At 40.7% G+C, this 23730-nt stretch overlaps 1 protein-coding gene across 2 annotated transcripts in view; it reads left to right on the plus strand.

The window, feature by feature from the left end:
- The first annotated feature begins 2270 nt into the window (after positions 1 to 2270).
- The window catches only part of DEK (DEK proto-oncogene), a 35216-nt gene continuing 13756 nt past the window's right edge, over positions 2271 to 23730 (plus strand). The window contains exons 1-7 of one of the 2 annotated variants that reach the window (XM_038390629.2): positions 2292 to 2431; positions 3013 to 3055; positions 5192 to 5317; positions 8439 to 8540; positions 9098 to 9207; positions 19029 to 19123; positions 22759 to 22879. In XM_038390629.2, the coding sequence (XP_038246557.1) occupies positions 5203 to 5317; positions 8439 to 8540; positions 9098 to 9207; positions 19029 to 19123; positions 22759 to 22879 (543 nt within the window). In that variant the 5' untranslated portion in view covers positions 2292 to 2431; positions 3013 to 3055; positions 5192 to 5202. Of the gene's footprint in view, positions 2432 to 3012; positions 3056 to 5191; positions 5318 to 8438; positions 8541 to 9097; positions 9208 to 19028; positions 19124 to 22758; positions 22880 to 23730 lie in introns of both variants that reach the window. The other variant, XM_038390628.2, reaches the window with a different exon arrangement.

Here is a 23730-nt window from a genome sequence, read left to right on the forward strand (position 1 = left end):
GGCATTGCAATGAACAGCAAGGCAATATGCTCAATCATACTGGATTGATTTATGCAAGAAAATACAAACTTCCTAAGAGGAATGTATGATGAAATCAAGAAAGCAATAGGTCTTTCAGCCGAGAAGACTGCCCGACTCAAATTTCTTAATGGAGACATCATCGAGAGAAGCAAACACATGCAACACCAGGTGGAACACTATCATTAACTCTATTCACATGAAACCACTGTTTCTAAAGTAGCACTGCATGTGATCCGAAGGCTCTAGAGGCAATCACTTCCCTAGCACCAGGATTTGCTATAGGAAAATATGGAATCCCCTCTGGAGTACTGAAACAAGGAGGAGAGTTATGACTAACTGTCTGTACAATATCTTGCTTGCCTGCTGCAGGGATGGAGGGGCATCACAAGACATGAAGGATGCCAACATCATAACATTATACAAAAACAAAGGAGATCAGAGTGATTGCCACAACTACAGAGGAATCTCTCTCAGTGTAATTGGCATGTCATTTATATGGGTCATTCTCAAAAGACTCTATATCCAGAGTCAGGATGGCTTCCATGCCAGCACATCAGCTTTTGACATATTCTTCACTCTAAGGTAACTGCAAGAAAAGCATCAAGAACAAGGCCTCTCTACATGGCCTTTATGGATCTTACAAAGGCTTTTGACCTGATCAGCAGAAAGGACCTTTTCCAATTGCTAGAGAGCATGGGTTTCCCCCCAGTCCTTAGACTGATTCAATCCTTCTGCGATGACATGAAGGCTACAATCTAAAACAATGACAATCAATCTGACAGCTTTGAAATCCGCAGCAGTTTCAAACAGGGATGTGTTTTCTTATCAACACTCTTCAGAATATTCTTCTTTCTGCTACTTCATCATGCTTTCTCACCTAGCACTCAGGGTGTACATCTCCAAACAAGATCAGATTGAAAACTCTTGTTATTTTTTTATTAACCATTTCACAATTTTCAAGTACTGTATTATGGGTGAACAATTCACTTTTTTCTCTTAAATGAGAAAATAAGCATCTGGGATTGCACAAGTATAATTGAGAACAGAATTTGTATCCTCTTTTGGCAATTTAAATAGCAGTTTAATATACATCCTTTCTTGGGATCCCATTTCTTGTACCTGCTGGTGGGTGAATCTTATTATTTCACAGGTTTCTTCCATGTCTAGCTGCTATGACCTTGTCATATTTTACAATTATATATTTATTTTTCTGGTTTGATCTACTTTTATTATTGACTCTTTGCATTAGTTACAGTTTTATTGCACATTTAAAATATGGATAATTAAAATAAAAATATAAGATGGAGGCTTTTATGGTGGACAAGTCATTTCCCCTCTTTGAGCCTCACTATCCCCATAACTGCAACGTGTCCGTCTAAAGTGACAATCATATGCTTTCCTCTGCTGTCATTTAATGCCAGCTAAAATGTCATCCTGTAACAGTGGTGTCCCCATTCCCACCACCAGCTACTGCCCCATCACAATTTCAGAGCAACTGCACCTGTATCCCCCCTCAATGGTCCGTTCCAGGAGTCCTCAGTTAGGTCTCAGATCTCCAGCCACCACTGTATCTGGGCAGGGTTTCAAGGCTTCACAGCCCCCTGCCATAAGTGTGATATTCCCGGTAAGCCAGTCTGCCTCAAGGCCAGCTCCTGAGATTTGCTTTCTCTTCAAGGGCTATGATCAGTGCGTAATTTGTAATGAAAGAGGTGCTGGGGCTCAAGCAATATTTTTACTTTCATAACTGGCGCAGCAAGCGCAAGCCCTCTTGGTGATTTGAGTTTGAGATCCCTGCTCCGCACTGTCTTTTCCACTGCATGCATCCGATGAAGTGAGCTGTAACTCACAAACGCTTTTGCTCAAATAAATTTGTTAGTCTCCCTGGTGCCACAAGTCCTCCTGTTCTTTTTGCGGATACAGACTAACACGGCTGCTCCTCTGAAACCTGCTCTACACAGACAGTCACAATTTCTTTGCTTCTATTAAGCTAGTGACAAATCCCCCCAGGTGTTAATGGGAGAAGCATCACACACGCTGCTCTGCCCTGCTCCCGTCCCCAGCAAGGAGCAGGCAGGCGCCCGCGCGCTCTGAACAGCCGTCATCCCGACACCGCCCACCCCCAGCGCGCGCGCGCCTTGCCCTCGCTTCGCAGCCTCCAGCCGCGACTTGGGTTCTGGGCGCCGATTGGCTGCTGCCTTCCCGCTTCCTTCCCCTCCTCCGAGAACCCGCCATTTTGAAAACCTTGTTGATTCCGGCCCGGGGAGAGTGTGAGCGCGAGACGTGGAGCGCGCGCCTGTCCCCACCCCCATCCCGGTAACTGTGAACTGTCGCCTTCAGCCGCCGCCCCCACGGGCGAGAGGAGCCGGACCCCGACCCCGACCCCGACCCCGCCGGGCAGCGTCGAGCCGAGGTGGGTGACTGCGGCCGCTGTGATCACAGGGCGGAGGGGTTCCGGGGCGAGAGGCCTGTAGGAGCCCCGGATCCCCAGCGGGGGCGGAGTCACTCCGGCTGTCCGGCCCTGCAGGGACCGAGCCCGGCCAGGCCTGTTCCCTGCGCGGGAGCCTGGGAGAGCCGAGCCGAGCCGAGCCGAGCCGAGCGCGGCGGGCGCCAGGCCCAGGGCAGAGTGAGCCGCCAGCCGCCTCCCCCGCCTGAGCCCGCTGCCACCCCCCGCGCCAGGGTCTCTGGTTTCCCGGCTCCGCTCCCTGCTCCCTGCGGCGAGTTGTTTCCCGCCTGAAGGGTTTCCTGGGGGCCCCAGTCCTGGCAGGGCCCCCGCCCCCGCCCCCGCCCCGCGCGGCGTTCGCTGCTTTCCCCAGCCCCAGCGCGGGGCCGACCCGCGCTTCCCTGCAGCGCCCGGGGCCCTGAGCCCCCCGCATCCCGCCCTGCAGAGCGGGTGCATCCCCGTGGCCAGGGTCATCAGCCCTGCGGTGCAGCGCCCGCGCTGCCGCGGCCACCCCGCCGTGACGGTTCGTGTTGCTAATTCTCCACCCCCAGACGCTGGTCGCTGTCCCAAGCTGAGTCCCGTCGCTTAAGCAAGGTAACCTTCAGTGACTTGAGTGTTGCTGAGGGGGAGGTTTGGCTCCGTCTTTGGAATTGCTGCTACTTTTGAGCTGCGTGAGCAAACTTAACAGCTGAAAATGCCCTGAGGGGCGCGTCCAAGGCCAAGTTCGGTTTTTGTTTTCTGTTCAGAATTGGAGTAACACCACAAACGATTGAAAAGTTACTTCTGAATGTGCTCCTTAGGCATCTCATTTGGCAAATAGTGTGAAAACCCTTCTCTCCTCCTCCTCCTTCCCTTCCTTGCTTGAAGTCGCAGGCCACATTATCCCAGTGTAGCAGTGGTTCTCAACCTTTCCAGACTACCGTACCCTTTCAGGAGTCTGATTTGTCTTGCCTACCCCAAGTTTCACCTCACTTTAAAAGCTCAGGCTTCAGCCTCACCTAGTGGGGCTTTGGCCTTCTGCCCTGGGCCTCAGCCGCTGGCCCTGGTGACCCCATTAAAATGAACTCGCCCACTGTTTGAAAACAGCTGATGTAGTATACAGAACAGTATACATAAGACATTGTATGACATTTTAGTTTGTACTGACTTCACTAGCGCTTTTATGTGGCTTGTTGTAAAACTAGGCAAATATCTAGATGAGTTGACGTGTATCTCCTGAAACCTCTCCGTTCCCCGTGATTGAGAACCCCTGTTCTAAAGCATTTGTCAGGACACATTACATGAGGTTGATTATAAATATCTTATTGGGACAGCTGATCTTTTCTTAATCTATTTGCTTAACATTAGGAACAGGAAAAAATAATCATGTGACTTTTAGGAGCTCTAGGACAGCTGTGTTTTGGTTTGGTTTGTTTTTTTTGTAAATTGTGATCACTTTTTCAAAGATACAATCACTGAACTTATAGACAGATTTTCTTCTGTCCCCCTGATAACCATTGCATTACTCTGTCTTCAAGGGAATCTCTTCTCCTGCCCCACCCCCATTCATAGAAATGAGATTTTTAATTTCAAAGCCAGATTTGAGCCATTTTAAATATTAATGCTAACATGCAAGACTTTTTGAATAAAGAAATTCATTCAAAGCACTAATTCGTGATTGATGTTTCATAGATTTTATGGCCAGAAGTATCAGACTAGATCATCTTATCTGATCTTTTGTATATAGCACATGCCACCTAGAATTTCACTCAGTTATCCTTGTTCCAAAAGCAGTGTGTACTCCTTTAAGTTGTTTTTTGTTCGTACATTATGTGAATGTGTATTTACTATATGGCAACATAAACTTAGATGAATATGCATGTTTAACCAAAAGCAGAAGTAGAAGATTCCCTATCTGAAGTGTGGCATAATGAAGATTGTGGGTTTTTTAAGCTTTTGTATTTTCTAACTCTTGATATTTTGTCAGGAGCTTTAAGCTATGTTAATGCAGTGTTGTTGCTTTCAGTAAGTGTGGCTGTATAGTTCAGGATGCAGACTATGAGACCTTCATGTCTGGATGGATTTGATAACATTGCCATCTGTTCTTACGAAAACTTTTACTTTAAAATGCACTGTTCTTTAGTGGGGTATTTGCATAGTCACAAAAAATGACCAGACTTGCATTAGGAGGATGTGAAAAATTGTTCATATTCCTCTTTAGGTTACTTGAATTTGTGTTTATAGCATCAAATAGTCAGTCTAAAGTAGTCACAGTAATATTGTGACAGAACTTTTATCCAACAAAGATGTCTGGTAGATATATTTAGACTTGGACAAATGAGATTTTTATTGGTAAACGTTAGTAAACGTCAGCTGCACTGTACAAACATATAGGGATGAAAAAATATTTCCATCAATAATAATTTAAATTTACAGATAGGCAAAGTAAGAAAAATGTTGCTTGAAAATCTACTAGAGTTTGATTTAAGGCTATTTACTATGTATATTTTGACACAATGCTGACCGTTTGTATTGTAATGGTTACAAAGCTTTAACTTTTTGAATCTGTCATTAAATAATTGTCTGACTCTCCATAATTTCCTACAACTGAACATGTTTAAACTAAAGCTTAAAACCTGCAATATTATGCATAAAAATTATTAAAAAAACAGAGTTCTGCCACACCTATGTAGATTCAAGAATTTTTCTTAGATGTTGTAATAGCAATGACAGTTCCCTTGTGTTCCACAGAACCACCCACCATGTCTTCCTCAAAAGAGGATACAATGTCTGCTGAACAAACAGATGAGAGAGAACCTGAAACTGAAAACAAAGTTGAGGAAAGTGATGAGGAGGAGGAGGAAGAAGAAGAAAAAGGTAGGTATACATGCAAAGAAAGGGAAGATTTAAAAAATAAGGGCTGAATTAGGCGTCAGAGTATCAGACTATTCAGCAATAATCTTTGGAGTAATCGGTGTTCAAGGATGAATGAGATGTAACAAACTAGAATATCTTTGGGAATGAAAGGGGGGGGCATGGCTCTATGTGCAGATATTTCCTAATGTCTAACATATGAAAATCTAGGTTTATTTTATTAAGCTTCAGCACTTAATTTTAGGAAATAATTTCCTTTTTTAATGTGACTAACTGTATTTGTAATACCTGTGGCACATCTCGACATGAGTCTCAGTGGACCCTGTTGTTGCAATGGAAGCAAACATCACATGGATGCTTACGTTGTGTCCATGTAATGGATGTTGTTGTGGTGGGCAGTCCAGGGATAAGAAATTCCTGGTTGCTCTACTACTCAAGTAGCTTCTATTCTGGTAATCCAGTGGAAGCTATAAGGAGCAACTCACCTGAACAAAAAAAAAAGTTCCTGTGTGTCCATCCACCACTACTACCTGTGCTATGATAGATATTGACTAAGGCTCAATCCTAATAGTTCTACACTGGTCCAGAGCAGTGTGTTCCTCAACTCTGTTGTAGATGGCCAATATTGATACAGTCAGACTAGAAATCTGGCCTCAGATAATCTTTCAGAACCAGGGCACCTCACTCCATCCCAAACTGGAGAGCATTTTACCTCACTGCTTGTTTTCTGACAAGGTAGAGCTCTGTAGGCACGAGGTCTCTGAGGAGTTAGCTTATATCCTCTTTGCATCTTAGATGTCTTCCACAAGGACTGATAATTCCAAGGGGAATATTTCTTCAGTATTTTGCAAAATCACAAATTAGCATGGGGAATTAGCAGGAGGAGCAGTAACTGAAATGACAGAGACATAATTTAAAAAAAAAATCGACAATTTCATTTGAAGCACGTGTTAGACTGTGCTGGCATTTGAAATCTGACAGTTTAGAGGTTCTGTGGGTCTCCTGTCTGATTTTGTGAATACCATGTTGTATTTCAGCCTTCGTTTTGAGTGTCAACTTGATTATGTGCTTCACTGTATAATGTAACTATCATGTGGGACTGGATCAATTCTTTTGTGTCAGGCAGAGCATGTGCCTCTGAGTTTAACCCTGAATGAGAGGGTCATCCCTGGCCATTAACTATTCAATGGCATTACCCTGGCAGGACAATGGAGGCTACCAGCAGAGAGACTAACTGTTAAACCAGCAGCCCACGCAGGGTTGAATGTGTAAGTTCCACTCAAGGGTTGGATAATGGAAAATCACTACGTGAGAAAGTAAAATATGTTTCAGGTTGGCTTTAAGAGAGAGGCTTTCTAAGTGGGGGAGATAGGTGCTGGGGATCCCCTAGAGGACACTGACCAAAAACTCAAAAGACTTGGGAGTGGTGGGGACACTGGATGGGAGGGATTTGCATTCAGATATTTGTTGTTTATCCATAAATCTGTAACTCTTGTACTTTGAACAAAGTGTATATGGTTAATAAGTTCCTTTGTAAAGACTATGAATTCCTTGCTTTGACTATCATGTGATCTCTGAACAGTTAAACAGTAGTGCCCATATGGGTGGACCTCTGGGGAGACACTTGGGAGGTCAGCACTGGTTCTATGAGGCCTTGTGCTACAGGGCTCCCACATCCCAAGAGGATGTACAGTAACTCCTTGCTTAATGTTGTAGTTATGTTCCTGAAAAATGCTATTTTAAGTGAAATGATGTTAAGTGAATCCAATTTCCCCATAAGAATTAATGTAAATTGGGGGGTGGGGGGTTAGGTTCCAGGGAAACTTTTTTGCCAGACAAAAAACTTATATACACTCTCAATATAAGTTTTAAACAATGTAATACTATACACAGCAATGATGATTATGAAGCTTGGTTGAGGTGGTGGAGTCAGGGTGGGATATTTTCCAAGGAATGCCTTACTGCTAAATGATGAACTAGCACTCGGCTGAGCCCTCAAGGGTTAACACACTGTTGTTAAGGTAGCCTCACACTCTACAAGTCAGCATGAATGGAACGAGGAGACACTGTGTGTGGGGGGGGGAGGAAGGAAGGAAGGGACAGAGACTCTCACTGTGTGTGTGTGTGTGTGTGTGTGTGAGAGAGAGAGACATGCGCATTGCCCCTTTAAGTATGCTGACCCTACTCGAAGTACACTTCCCTTTTTAAGTAGATTAGCAAGTTGAGACAGCAGCAGCTGCTGCCAGCAAGCTCCCTTGGTCCTGAGCCCTGTCGTTTCTTCCCCTCCCCCCCACCGTGGCTGTGGAGAAGGGGTACAGGGGCGGGGGACACCCTGATATTAGCACCCTTCTTTTTCCTCTCCGCCTATCCCGCTCACAGCAATCAGGAGGCTCTTGGGAGCAGCTCCAAAGCAGAGAGCAGGAGCAGAACACAGCAGTGGGGTGAGGGGAAGGATGCCTGAACTGCCAGGCAATTGATGGCCTGCTGGGCGGCTGTGGCACAGAGAACTTGGGAGCTTGGAACCAGGGTGGGCCAGCAGCCCCCTATCGGCGAGCTCCAATGGGCTGCTCTTTCTTCTTGCAGTGGACAAAGCAGGTGGCTGCCAAACAATGTTATAAGGGAGCATTGCGCAACTTTAAACGAGCATGTTCTCTAATTGATCGACAATGTTAACCAGGACGACGTTAAGTGAGGCGTTACTGTACGAGACAGGGAGTCTAAATCCTGGAATGCTACAATTTAATTAAAATAGGATCTCATCAATACGTTTGTATAGAGATTATATCAAACCTACTTTTATTATAGCTGTATATGTATAATTCAGCTCAGTTTTCAACAGATGTGGCTCCAGTTAGTTGTAAATCAGTTCCGTAATTCTCTTGGTTACATAAATTATAAGATGTTGTTTGGGGCTCTTGTTAGTTCAGACTAGCATTTTACACTAAAATTTTGTGCAGTGTCTCTTGAGTTAATTAGGTACTTCTACTGCTTATTAGGATACTATAGCTGATACCTTGAGATATGTTGAAATTCTCCCCCTTCTCTCCATATGATAGCAGTGCAGTTACAGTGTTTGTCTCACTATTTGTGAAATGTTATACTTAAGGGAAACTGTCTTTTGCAGAAAAGAGTCTCATTGTTGAAGGGAAGAGAGAGAAGAAAAAAGTAGAGAGATTGACCATGCAGGTATCCTCGTTACAAAGGGAACCTTTTACAATTGCACCAGGCAAGTTTGTCCACTTATTTCAGAACTATAATTGTTCTAACTAATAGTGAATAGTGAAACTTCTTAAGTTGACTAAATTATGACTCATAGGATAACTGAGTCACCGTAAATCTTAAAATAGGTTGTTGATTTCTTTTTACGGAAAGGGTGGCTATTAAAATTACAAATGTGGAGAGGTTTGTGTAACCGTCAGAGTACATTTTTACCTGATCTCAGGCAGGCACATGATGTATAGCGACCATTTCTGAAAGCAAGAACTGCTGGGAATAAATGCTCTGTGTCCAAATAGAGGTTACACACTTTCACATCAGGTAACAAAGGAATAAAATAAAGGTGGCTAGCAAGTTATTTAATTATGATAAACATGGTAAACAGGCAGTCATCTGCCGTCTGAAGTTTTTGGTCTAGGAGTAAAATAACTTTACTCCTCTACCTCAAAAATATTTCAATTTTAAACACTTGCTGTATTTAAAACAGATACTAGAAGTTATAAACAAATGTGTCATTTTGAAGAATATGAATGAAACACACAACATAACTTGCTTTAACTCTTTCAGGAAAGGGACAAAAGCTTTGCGAAATTGAAAGGATACAGTTTTTTTTGAGTAAGAAGAAAACAGATGAACTCAGAAATCTACACAAACTTCTTTACAACAGGCCAGGCACAGTAAGTCCATCTTTTGCATGATATTAACACTCTTTTGGTAGAGTAAAAAATGTATAGTATATCCTCACTTTTCCAAGTGGACATGTGTGTCTTTTTAAAAGCTACATAGTTATAATGCCTGCCTACAGAATGTTAGCATTAAGATAGACAAGCATTTAATTATAATTACGCGTGAAATCCTTTATCTACCATTGTTACAATAACATCTAAGATTACGAACACAGAAAATAATTTTTTTCTCACTTCTTCGAATTGTTTACCCCGTGTGTTTGTCAACACTACGTACATACATAGTTAGTTTCACTGTGGTCTCCGCATATTTTGTGACATTTTCATACACAACTGAGGGGAGGAGAATACTGTTTTATTTAAAACAAAACAAAACCCTAGTCTTCCTTCCCCCCCCCCCCCAAAACCACACAAACTGGCAGGACTTGGATAGATGAAGTACCTGAAACAACTTAACTTGCCTTTTGAGGCTGATCACACTTCAAGCTGATGTGTTACCCCTTTAAACTAATGTCATTTACATGACTAATCTCTTTAAAGGGATAAAATATAAAAGTAAAATAAATTTGAAATTTGAAAAATAATTTGCTAGTGCAGAAAATGTTCCAAATGATCCTAACTTTCATCAGTAGCAAACTTGTTTCTGAACCATTTTTGTGCTAATGAGCATACATTCAGTTTTGTTGTGGGGGTGGGAAGAGGCTTGGGTCATGGCTCATGTTGTGGGGAGCATCCAGAGAACCTAAGAAGGGAGATCAATCTAATACTTTAGACTTTATTTCTAAAGGGGATGTTTTGAAATATGGAAGAGGCACTTATTCTTAAGCCTCATGTGCATTAGGGAAATTTTTGCAAAGATTTCTTATCATTGCTAACACTGGGGTCAGCTCCATTGATGGTAGCAATGTTGAAGGAGCCCTAGTGTGGACAAGATGATGTAGTTTTAAGCACCCTGTTGACTACAACTGCTTCAAGCTAATGTGACCAAATGTTTCAAAGACCAGCTTCTGGTCTAAAGTAGAGCTCTCAATGCTGTAACCAGTGGTGTAGCTGAGCTGGTGTTAGCAATGGTGGGAAATGTTTGCAAAAATTCCTTAGTGAAGACAATGCTACTGATGGAAGTTTGAAAGTCAAACTCAGTGCTATTTTAAAGGGCAAGGAAGTATATGAAAAATACTTACATGAATCCAGGAATGTAAAAATACAAGTCTAAAACTTGCCATCGTTAAATGGCATAAAAATGCATTAACACAGAATTAAGATTGCTTGGTATGTCATCCCTTGCAGAACGTTTTGTTGAGCAAAACTCAAACTACAGAAGACCAGGAAATGCAAAGTTAAGGTTGCCCATGCCACCTTACTCTGCCTTCTTCCAGCAATGTCCCAGTACACCCTGTTAACACACATACCTTTAATCTGCCAACTCCAGAGTTGCTGAAATGTACAAGTCCTTCACCACCTTTTACATCCCATCCACTTTCACCCACAGGATTCCATCTAACATCATTAAATCACAAAAAGCAGTTGGGGGAGAGGTTGCCCACACCACCTTTCCTCTGGTCCCTTGGAGCTGGCAGTAGCCAATGGGATTTATTTGCATACACTACAGGTGCAGTCGATGTGTTAGGAGTACCTACACTGAATGATGGAGGCATTAGTTGGGCCTGCTTGGTAAAAGTGTGTTTGATACAGGGGGTTGGGGGCTCAGGGCAGGGGATTGAGGTGCAGGAGGGGTAGGCAGGGGGCTGGGGTTCAGCAGGGAGTGCAGAGTGCGAGAGGGGACTCGGGGCAGGGGGGTTGGGGTGTGAGAGAAGGCTCATGGCAGGGGGTCAGGGTGAGGGCTCCCTCCTGGTCCTACTTACCCGGAGTGGCTCCAGGATAGCTCCCTCTTCCCTGTCTGCCCTAGCCCTGCGCCGCTCCTGGAAGCAGCCGGCACCAGGTCCCTAGGGTGAGGGGAGGGGAGCAGAGGACTCTGTGCACTGCCCTTGTCTGCGGGTACCACCCCCGAAGCTCCCATTGACCACAGGGGTGGCAACCTTCTGGGCTGAATCCAGAGCCCAGACTGGCTGGATCCGGCCCATGGGCCATAGTTTGCCCACCCCTGCTCTAGTTGCTTACAAATTGATTGTTTAATAATTTGTTCCAGTAGCTTTCAAGGTATCAAAGTTATACTGACTGCTCAGTAATTCCCAGGGTCCTCTTTGTTCCCCTTTTTAAAGATGATAGGTAAGTATGATGTTTGCTCTTCTCCAGTTCTCTGGGATCTCGCCCATCTTCCATGAGTTCTCAAAGATAATTGCTAATGGTTCTGAGATTGCTTCAACTAGTTCCTTAAGTATCCTAGGATGAATTTCATCCAGTCCTGCCAACTTGAATATATCTAATTTATCTAAATATTGTTTTAAACGTGCTCTTTCCCTATTTTGGCTTGCGTTCCTTTCTATGACGCTTCCTGAGGGGTACCCAGGGCTGTGAGGCACCTGTCCTTAGCATGAGGAAGCTTTGTCTCTGCCTGCTGGGGTTCAGCTCTCCAACTCATCAGTCACAGGCAACACAAGCATTTTCATCTAGGCCTACCTACAGAGACCCCGCTGCCCCTCTACAATAGGCAGCCTCCAAGTGTCTCCTTTGAGTTTCAAGCCCCTGATTCACTGGACACTCATAATATTTACAGATTTGCTACTCCCAGGGGAACAAACAGTACAACCCAAGTTACCAGTTATATCTTGGATCACTGCTCTGTTTTACACACACAGCACTTAAATAATTCTGTAGTGAAAAACAAGTAAAGTTTACTTAACAAAATATAGAGATTCGAATGATAACTGGACGCTTCCGTGTCTTAGAGCAATGCTCATCCCAAAGTCCTAGTGTTTTACATCCAGGTCCTTCCATTCATGAGACAAAGATGATGTCAGCTTGCCTGCTAGGTGAAATATTCTGGGTGTCTACACCCCAAGATATATCGGAACAATCCATTGTCCTTTTTTATAAATAGTATTGCCACGCCTCCCTCCCTCACCCCCCCCCCCAACCGGGGGGAGGTTCTGTAGTTTTCCTATTTTATTGAAATTGCAAACTCCTGATAAGCCTTTGGCTCAGAATGCAAATAGACATGCATTGTGAGGTGGACAATACCTGCTACACCAGATGGGAAAATAAATGTCTGTTACCCCCTGCCTGAAACAAACGTTCCTTAGATAGGTCTCACTTGCTTATCTGCCTTACAAACATAATTTTCAGTTTAGAGATGTAACGTCTTAAATGTTATCCATACATATGTTTCACAAGTGATTATGATGATCAGTTGTTAAGGTCTCTACCAAGAGCCATTTATTTGCCACCCTTTTGTGAATTATTATTTATATATCTAATCCAGGGGGGTCCCTGTAAAACTGTGTGCATCCCCTGTGCTTTCTCTCAATTGGCATCAAGAGGTTCCTGGGTCATACTTCCCCATTGTTGTTTGCGTCGAGTATCTGTTCACTGTTAACGTTGTTAGTGAAGACTGAAGCAAAATAAGAAAAGGAGTACTTGTGGCACCTTAGAGACTAACAAATTTATTAGAGCATAAGCTTTCATGAGCTACAGCTCACTTCATCGGATGCATTCGGTGGAAAATACAGAGGGGAGATTGATATACACACACAGAGAACATGAAACAATAGGTTTTATCATACACACTGTAAGGAGAGGTTTCTATTCAAGCCTAAGTTAATTGTATCCAGTTTGCAAATTAATTCCAATTCAGCAGTCTCTCGTTGGAGTCTGTTTTTGAAGCTTTTTTGTTGAAGGATAGCCACTCTTAGGTCTGTAATCAAGTGACCAGAGAGATTGAAGTGTTCTCCAACTGGTTTTTGAATGTTATAATTCTTGACGTCTGATTTGTGTCCATTTATTCTTTTATGTAGAGACTGTCCAGTTTGACCAATATACATGGCAGAGGGGCAGACTCCAACGAGAGACTACTGAATTGGAATTAATTTGCAAACTGGATACAATTAACTTAGGTTTGAATAGAGACTGGGAATGGATGAGTCATTACACAAAGTAAAACTATTTCCCCATGTTATTTCTCTCCCCAACCCCACCCTCCCACTGTTCCTCAGATATTCTTGTTAACTGCTGGAAATAGCCTACCTTGCTTGTCACCATGAAATGTTTTCCTTCTTTCCCCCCCCTGCTGCTGGTGATGGCTTATCTTAAGTGATCACTCTCCTTACAGTGTGTATGATAAAACCCATTGTTTCATGTTCTCTGTGTGTGTGTGTGTGTGTGTGTGTGTGTATCAATCTCCCCTCTGTATTTTCCACCAAATGCATCCGATGAAGTGAGCTGTAGCTCACGAAAGCTTATGCTCTAATAAATTTGTTAGTCTCTAAGGTGCCACAAGTACTCCTTTTCTTTTTGCGAATACAGACTAACACGGCTGCTACTCTGAAACCTGAAGCAAAATAGGCACTGAACACTTCAGCCTTCCTGATATCAGTTAGCTCTCTTTCCCCACTAAGTGGAGGACCTACACTTTCTCTCATCTTTCTCTTGTTCCTAAGGTATTTAAAGAAGCTTTTACTACTTTTTATGTGCCTTTCTAGGTATAACTTTTTGTGCCATAGGCTTCCTGATTTTGTGCCTGTATGTTTGCACTATTCTTTTGTACTCCTCCTTAGCAGTTCAACCATGTTTCCACATTTTGTAGGATTCTTTTTGATTTTATTAAAGGTTATTAAAGAGTGCCTCATGGAGCCATATTGGCCTCTTACTATTCTTTTCTTTCAGGGTGGATTTGATTTAAATCCTGAATTTAAATCACTAGTCAGGAAGACTTGATCGATTTAATCATGGATTTCTACATAAAAGTGCATTCTTGTTGGTTGTCATAACCTTAATACATATTCTTCACAACTCAGATGTAGATTTAATTTTTAGAAGGTACACACTTGTAAAGTGATTTATTTTGAAAATTAGTTTTACAGCTATATCAGAAAATGAATGTTTGGTTGTTTCATTTACCAAAGCTAATTGAAGCAGATATTTATTAAGTCATTAGGAGGTAAACTATCTCCAGTTCAACAGGTTAATCATTAAAATTTGGAGGATTTTCTTGCTGTGCTGTATTAGGAGGAGAATATCACAGACAGACATTTAAATTTGTTTTATTTAACTAAAACAACATTATGTATTCTGGATTTTTTTTCTTCAACAGCAAACATAATATTTTTAACAAAACAAGCATTTGAATTTAGTGAAACATTCAAGTTTTCAAATCAGGTTTGTTTTTATTAAAATTGTGTTAACTAAAATAGTTAAATGAAATGTTTTTTTTTTTTTTTTTTTTTAAAAACAAATCGAGTGTCTGCCAAGTCAACATGAGAAACTTAAAATATTGGCTTCTGCAACTAACTCAGTCGTCTTCACCTTCATTTTCCTGTTTGTTCATAATCTGGAAAAGAAAAACAAGCTGTCCTGCTTTTCAGGTCCCAATGATTTCTCAATTTGGAATGAATTAGTCCAAAGGAAGAAAATATTCTTTCTACACCGGCAGAAGAAGCTACTGCTGTTAAAAGTGAGATTATCACTTCAACAGTCTCTGAATCCAAGTGCTTAAGTGACTTCCACCAATTCACTGGTGTTACTTTCTTTAAAATATCATCAGCAAACCTATTTCTTAAATGGGTCACCCTTAGCTCTGAAATTTATTATAGTTGGCATTATGGAGGAATGATTGCTGGAGGTCCATGTCATAGCCAGTTTCTCTTCTTCAGCAGTTAGGGTTTGACCCTGGTACTGAGTATTGACAATATTTGCAAGAAAACGAGCTGGAGATAGTGCTTGTTCCATTTATGTGGTTTTTTTAATGTTTGTAATTTAACTCTCATTGCATATTTCTCTTTAAGATCTCACTCAGTTCCTTCCAAATTTCAACAGCGTCAGCAATAAAACAGCTATTTCCGTGCATTTTGTTCAAGGCTACAGAAACAGGCTTCAGGGTACTCGGCATGTGTTCAACATTTCTCTTAAGCCCAATGTTGAGAACTTTGGCTGTGACAGTGCCATTTTCTTTTTTCCCCACAATTTTGTTCACAAACTGTCATCAGATTAGGCCAGTTCTTGATATAGTGCTCAAAACGGTGCACTACTGAGTTCCATCACATGTCTTGTGGGAGAGTTAGCTTGGTTCTTCCCACTTTTTTCAGAGCAGCTGCTGCAAAGTGGTTATTACGGAAGTATTTTGCAATTTCAACAACTTTATTTCTGGAACACTGAAGTCTTTGTCTAGGAGGTACATCAAATGAGCACTGCAACTGTACGTAATTGGCTTGGGACTCTCTTCTAAATAATTTCTTCTCATCTTGGATACATTTGCAGCATTATCTGTGACCAAACTGCATACTAGACATTTGAAATTTTTTTCACTGTTTGTTATAGCTTTTACTGCTACGTCTAAGTATTCTGCTGTGTGCATTTCCTGATGTATCAATTATTTCTGTAAGAAAGACATTCCACACAAGCACATACAACAGGATGATTGTGAACATTGCTCCACCCCAAGACTCAGGTTAACAATTTCACCCTCTGGACCATTTGCACACTGCTCAGTTTCTTTCATACACTTTATCAAGCAATTGGCCTGTGACATCTGCTCTGTTGGGTGGACTGTATCCTGGTCTTAATGACTGAACCATGTTAATGAAGTATGGGTTCTCAATCATATGGAAAGGAGAGCTTGTTGCATAAACAAACCAGACAATTTTTTCATCAATTACCTCTTTTTGTAATCTGCTGGTTCTTATTACAAACTTATCTATGGTTGTTTCTGGAAGATGGAGATTTTTTTTTTTCTTTTTGCTACAGGTGTTATACTGTGGCTATGTGACATACATGATGTGACTGAAACACTATCATTGGCAGATAACTCTGAAACTATAGAAAATGATGATGATCTTGAAGGTAGATAGTCTTCAGAATCCTGAATGTTGAGGATGGAGTCTCCTAAACAAAATAAGTCAATGCAGTTATTTAATTATTATTACCATACTGTTCATTTAGTATTACTCATTGCATTCACTGACACTCAGTACTACTTTAAATGTGAAATTGTAAAATTGCCTATTTCAGCTATTTTTTATCAAAACTGCATCTAAAATTATAGTACCATAGAGTAACAACTATATTTTTTGCTCAAACATGAGAATTCAAGAATAGTCCAGAAGGAAGACATGCAGTCTTTAAGAAAGAAGTATGAAATAAAAAAGTTTACCAACCTGAAAATACTACATGTTCGGACATGTTACTTTCATCCTCTTCAACGCAGCTTCCTCCTGAGAAGGAACACGTCTCATGATGTTGTTTCATTCGGGCAACCAGGCCTTTCATTTCTTTGTTGCACTGTTTGCATTTTGCATGCATGTGTGTCTTACCCACAGGTAGAAGAACTTCATTAAAATATTCCCAGACTGGGTCCCTTTTATGGCCTGCTGCCTTTATAGGTTTTCCCTTCTAGTGAGAGAATGGTATGATAGATCTCATATCAACGAAGGCTACACTCAAAAAGACCTCAAGACTTCTAGAATATGCTGCTCAAAAAGTTTCACTTGTGTTTCTACTGCCTGTCCCTCCCTTCTCACATTTATCTCCAGACATCTTCTCCTTGTCCAGATCTATTCCGCCCCCAACGATCTTCTATTAATTGAACTTTTTGAAACTTTGCACTTTTAGAGAGAGGTAAGACATTGACTCTGTACACAAATTTACAGAGGGACAATAGGGTTGAGGTCTGTTATTTCTCACCTCTATTATTTACTTTAGTTTAAAACATTTTTACTGTTAACAAGCATGTTATCTCTGGAGACACAAATTGAGGACTGCAAAACTAAGCATCTCTGATGGTATCTTCTATACTGAGCACTGAATCCCATTGGGTAGATAGAAAGATTAACCTAAATAATCTATACAGAAGCCCCTGGAATCCCATAAAATTGGGTCCCTAATCCATGATCTATTGGAACTCATTTACAAAACTTTTCTTTAACATTACATGACTATATTGTCTCATACTATAGAATTAGAATTTATAATCCCTATTCTATGATGAGCTATCTTTGAGCTATAATGTATCTTTATCTTTAGATTAGTTTTTTTTTCCCCCACAGATCTTATCTACTAGTTCTCAGAGTTGTTCAAGTCTGCTTTTCTGGAGTTCGTTGTCCTTATTTTGCTGCTCTCATTCCTTCCTTTCCTTAGACTCAGGAAATCTATGATTTCATTATCACTTTCACCCAAATTACCTTTCAGCATCAGATTTGCAATCAATTTCTCCCTGTTGGTCAGATTCAAGTCTAAAATTGCAGTTCCCCTGGTTACTTGGTCCAACTTCTGAGACCAGAAGTGTCCCCAGTACATTACAGGAACTTATTGGCCATCTTGTGTTTTTTCCATATTCCTTTCCCAAAAGGTGTCTGGGTAGTTAACATTCCCTATTACTACCTAATCTTGTGTTTTGGATATTTGTTGTTTGCTCTAGAAATGCCTTGTCCAACTCCTCTTCCTGTTCTGAGGGTCTGCAGATGTCTACTGTGATATCGCCTCTTTTTTTTCCCCATTTATCTTTACCCAGAGATTTTCAACCGGTCTGCCTCTCATCTTCTGGACATTGGAGCGTGTGTGTGTATAATGGATATATAATGCAACAGCACCTCTCTTTACCTGTCTGTTCTTCCCAAACAATATGTACCCCTCTATACCAATATTCCAATATGAGATTCATCCCACCAAGTCTTTGATGGCAGTTAAGTCATGATGGTTAAGTGAAAGTATAGGTTGAGATGGCAGATCTGATTCCTAGCTTGTGTAGATGTACACAAGCTAGCATGCTAAAAATATCAATATAACTGCAATAGCAGAGGCGGCTGATTGAGATAGCTGCCCAAGTATGTATCCAGGAGGTCTGGGTGGGTTTGTACTTAGGTGGCTACCACAAACCACTGCCTGTGCTACCCTTGCTGTATTGAGATCTTTAGCATGCTAGCTCAAGCAGAATCTCACCACCCAGTATGTACATTGTACAATGTTGTACATGTATTCTTTCTGCGGAGTTGTCTAAGTCTGTGAGTGTAGATACATTCCAGGATCTGGAAACTCTTGAATATTATGGTGCCAAGGGCCTGTGTGTGCATGTGCATATTGTGGCATTTCTCAGAGGGCAGAGGTAAGGTGATATTAAAAAAGTGAAACCACACAATCGAAACCGGTCTGTTCTTTACTTTTTATGCTGCTTACTCAACTTATGCAATAAACCAGACCAACCAATATCTGCCACTTAGCACTGGCAAAAGGCTGCAGATGTTGGGGTTGGAACCACTACAGTGGTACTTCATGGAGCTGAAGGCCAGTAGGGACCATCAGATCCATATCATCGACCTCCTCTAACATAAGCCATAGCATAACTTGGATTTTCACACCTCTGAGCAACGTAGTTATACTGATATAAGTGTGTAGTGTAGACCTGGTCTGAGTAAATTTCCCAGACCTGAAGAAGAGCTCTGAGAAAGCTTGTCTCAGTAACAGGAGTTGGTCCAATAAAAGATATTACTTCACTCACATTTTTGCAAATACATGACTACTAAAGTATTTTTGTACATTTTACTACTCTATACAATGGCTGATCATAATGTCCTAATTCTGTATGCCCTTTTGAATGTAAGCATCTGAACAAACTTTCTCATATAGTAATAACAATTAGCTGAATAAACATTGCTGGATAATCTATTAAACTGTTTCCAATGAGACGTAATCAATGTGTTCTGTTTTAGGTTGCCTCACTAAAGAAGAACGTGGGTCAGTTCAGCGGGTTTCCATTTGAAAAAGGAAGTGATCAATATAAAAAAAAGGAAGAAATGTTAAAAAAGTAATGACTTCTATAACTACTTAATATAGCTAAATCATGCTGGTTACACTTATTTTCTAAGGTTTGCTCCAGGTATTCTAAATTTTAGGATGAGGGACTATTTTCTAGAGCTCTGCTTTTTGTCCTTGAGCTCAACTTAAACAATTTTATTTCTTAATATGTTCTAAATATTATTCCAAATCACATTTAAACATTTCTAAAGAACTAGTTTCATTAGACATGTGTTCTCTCTAACTTCAGATGTAGGTTTAATGTTAATATGGTGCAGGATTGTACTGGAAAGCAATTGCTGTTATGTATTGTAATTTTTTTTCTAGAGGTTAGAAAAAACATTTAATGAAGTTCCAACACCAGAGTGTCTTGAACTTCATGTAGAAGGCTTTAAATAATTTCCTCTTGTATTTTATGTAATCTCTGGATGTTAGCAAATGTCTACCAAGAAGCAGAACAGCCATCCTTAGTTTTCTGTAGCTCTGATCTTCCTTTTGCTGTACCACTTGTAAATACTGGGTTTGGACAATGCAGCCCCCACATTTCTAGGTCTAGTTGGCCCCAGTGCTCTCCACTCCACCTAATTATTTCACAAGGAATGGCAAGACTCCTGTGGGTAGCATGTTGCTCTGACCAGTGAGAAACTCGGGTTTAATTCCCAAGGTTAAGTAAAATGCTTTGAGGGCACCACATGCAACTCGTGACAAGGGGTACACCTATATTGTGCACTGGCCCTTATAGTTGAGCAAGGAATTCCTTTGGCTTGAAAGGGATCCCCATTCATCCTTCTGCATCTGAATGAGGAAGTCATTTTCAAAGCTAAAAAAAATTTCTCATTATTTGCATATTTAAATGCAGCCTTACTCCTTTCAAATGTATGCCAAGACCTGAAAAGATGTGCAAATAAGAATAGTCGCTGCATGTTTCTGCTAGAAATGTAACTGTAAAATTAATTTTTAGCATTTAAATTTGTAATAACTCCTGTTAAGAATGGGAGAAGTTCACAACTGCTTTGTGCTGCTATTTCAGTCTGGTTTCAAATTCAAGACAATTTACTGGCTTACATTTTGAAGTTAGTTATGGCAAGTGGAAAGAGCAAGCAGACTTTTTAAATTTAAAGTTTTGCCCTTCGGTCTGCTGAAAATCAGTGGAAGGACTCCCATAACTTGCAGAGTTTTGTTCTCTCTCTCTCTCTCTATTCCTAGTTCCCTAGGACATGAAGATTTCCAGGAATTTAATTTTAAAAGTTAGTACTTATAAAATATTCATAGACCTACATAACAAATCATGGCAAACTATCTAAAGATTCAAATCTTAATCTTTAACAGGTTGAGTTGAAGAACATTTGCATTACCCTTGATATGCAAAATATTATATATTATATACAAGTGTGTATATATATAGTATATACTTTTGCATATTCAGACTCGTAACTAATATGAAAAGTTGCTGATGTATATTTGATCTGCTGTGCTAATCCTCTTCAACAAAATTTCCATGTTAATTCTTAAAATCTTCCTTCTCTGAAAAAGCAGTTGCACATATGTTGTTGTTTTAGGTCTTAGTACATCTGATTATTTGTTTGCTTTACTGACAAGTTTTTGCCCCCTTCAGCACTTAAGAGTCTATACGTACAACACTGTGGGGAAATTCTACTGTAGTATTAATTACAGTCTGACTGCATTACCAAACTCTGCCTTCCGTACATCTTTGCAACCTCACTATTTTCAACAGGGTTGGACAAGCATAACTGAGTACAGTGTTTGGTCTGCAGAATTTCTTATGGTGAAGAAGAGTAAAACAGAAAGAATGAGCTTGAGCTTCAAACAGAATATTGAGTTTGACAGTACAGGCAACTGGAATTTTTACTTATAAGCTTAACTTGATATGGAAGGTACTGACACGAGCATAGAATCCCTCAGTGACCTCTTCATAATACAACTGTACTTGAATACTTGCTGTTTTGCACCCTATCAAACATAATTACTTTATCCATAGATTCCTTTTCCAGTGCAGTATAAACACTTATATGGAGTTATGTAATTCATAAGTAATGTGGAAGTTTTGCATGAAAACAACCCATGTTTACACTTATTCAGAATCATTTCACAGCAGACCATTTAAACCCATGTTGATGAAATATTTGGCAATATGTTCTTGAGGTTTTTGATCATACCATGAAAGGCTCTAACGTGATGCATAGCAACAGTAACATTGCTTATTGCCATAGAAGCCTTCATCAGGTTTCTAACTTTTGTGAGGCTAAAAAAATCAACACTAATGCAACAAGAAGTGTATTTAAGCCATATCTACTCATGTTTTCCTTATCAGTACAGCATATCAACTAGAGAACTTAAGTCAACCCTTTCATAAATATACTTATCTTTAGCCCTGTAGTAATAGCTTAGAGCAGGGGAAGTCAATGGGCGGACCGGGGGCCAAATCCGGACCGCCAGACGCTTTTGAACAGACCAAAAAAAATCTATCTTGTTTTTTGTATTATTTTCTCTGGAGTCTGGATCTTGACTATACCTTGACCAAGAAATTTGGACCTTGACAAAAAATAGATTATCCCTGGTTTAGAAGTATTGGTAGTAGCCCCAACAGCTAGGCCGTTAGAATTCTCTCAGTAATTGGGTGCATATGTATATCTACTTACCATCTTGTCTAGTGGGTGAAGGATTTGGAGTGAATGTTGCAAAGGCAGCAACAGACACTTTCTGTTGTCTCTCCCAATATGATCTAGCCATGATCTGTTCTTGGCTGTCATCCAAAACTCAGTAAGTATTGTGGGAAATAATACTGTTTTTCCTGTTACTTTAAGGACTTTGGGAGCCAAATTAAAGGGACCTTGTTAGGTTCAAAGAAATTCTCGGCTTAAATCTATCTTAATTTGGTATTACTCTTCTCTTTGCTCATCTTGTACAATGAAGCTAGAACAATGAATTTCACTTTATGGTTATTTTGCATTAATCTAGTTGCAGTTTCTGGATACAAAATTTCATTGACCACTATGTTTTAAAAAGGCAAAACATTTAGTTTCTGATCCTGCAAACCCTAAATTGTAACATGACACCCAGCTCTATTTTCCCTTTATCCAAAACTGCTGATAAAGTAGACGACGTGTCCCAGTGTCTACTGTATATTTGGGGCATGGATAACTACTGGATGGAAAGGCAGGAGCAACCAGAAGAAATAGTAGAGGCTAAAATATTAGCATTTTTGGTGGGGTTGCCTGCAAGGTGTGTGTTTTTTTTAAATAAGTCATGTTCACCAGACTTGTCCTGGAGTGGATAACTTCAAATCTGGGGGGAAAAAAGGTTATTTACATTGTAACTAGGGAGACTTTTCTGAGGGAACTGCTGCTTATATTATAGGTGTATTTATATCCCACAGTATATAGCTCTGAGTTGGGTTTAGGGAAATTGTTGAGAAGGGAGACTTACTTTCATTGATTCTTGATGCTGACCTATTGTATGTAACTGTTTTTGTAAACAGAGGTACAGATGCAAATAGGAGTACTTAAATTGCCTACACCTGCATGTGTTTGTAGGATCAATGTCTAACCAAAAGTGTCTCAAACCTTAAATGTTGACATTTTTTTTAATAACCTGTTAAGAAAATTGAATTTTATTTCTGCTCAGATTCAGGAATGCCATGTTGAAAAGTATCTGTGAGGTCCTTGATTTGGAAAGATCGGGAGTTAATAATGAGCTGGTTACCAGAATCTTAAACTTCTTAATGCATCCAAAACCTTCAGGCAAGGTGAGGCACAATTTTATTATGCTTATTCATTGTTATGATTCCAACTTGGGGTGGAATGTGGGCAGAAAAAAACAATGGGGACATATAATGTTGCCTTAAGCGGTATGCTCCCCCTTCCAAATATGCTTCTGCTATCATAGCTAAGTATGTGGGTGGCTCCTCAAAAGCGAATGTCTTAATGTGCTCCCACGGTGACTCAGTGTAGCTGACCATAGCAGATCACATGTATGGGGCTGCAGGCTTAGGCAGAAGCCACAAACTTGATCTTCTGTTCTCTTTTCCCACCATGCTCAGCTAGGCTGCAAAAGCATATGTATCCAGCTCATGGAGTTACCATTGGACATCCCTACCCAAGCAGCATGTAGCCTTTTTGCTTTGAGGAACAGAAAGGGAGCTGTGAAATGTGAGCCAAAAAAAAAATAGAAATGAGGTGAGGGAAGAGAGTAAGATGAAAATGGACGGAAAAAGGGTGGCAACTGTATCAGGAAAGGTGTGAGAGCTCATTGAAGGTGGAAACACCCATCAACCCATTCATCACATAGTGGGGAGGGGTAGTGGGGGAATCACCAGATCACAGCTTTATTGGAACTGGAGTGTGTAACAATGCATTAAAACCAGCTGCACAAAATACTTAATTAGGCTCCTGTATTCCACCTTATTTTTTTAACCTAAGAGCAATACAGAAATGGTCAAAGGCTGTCATTGCTTATCAAAATTCCTTTAATCATAATTGTTACAAATGTGAAGTCGTATACAGAAGTGGATAAGGAATGTCTCTGTCTATGCTGCTTTTTTTTGTTTGGGGAAGCAACCCAGACATCCATTTCTGTCAACACTTAACTTATTGAAGT

Source organism: Dermochelys coriacea, chromosome 2, assembly GCF_009764565.3.
Source record: "Dermochelys coriacea isolate rDerCor1 chromosome 2, rDerCor1.pri.v4, whole genome shotgun sequence".
In the NCBI taxonomy this organism is placed as follows: Eukaryota; Metazoa; Chordata; order Testudines; family Dermochelyidae; genus Dermochelys; species Dermochelys coriacea.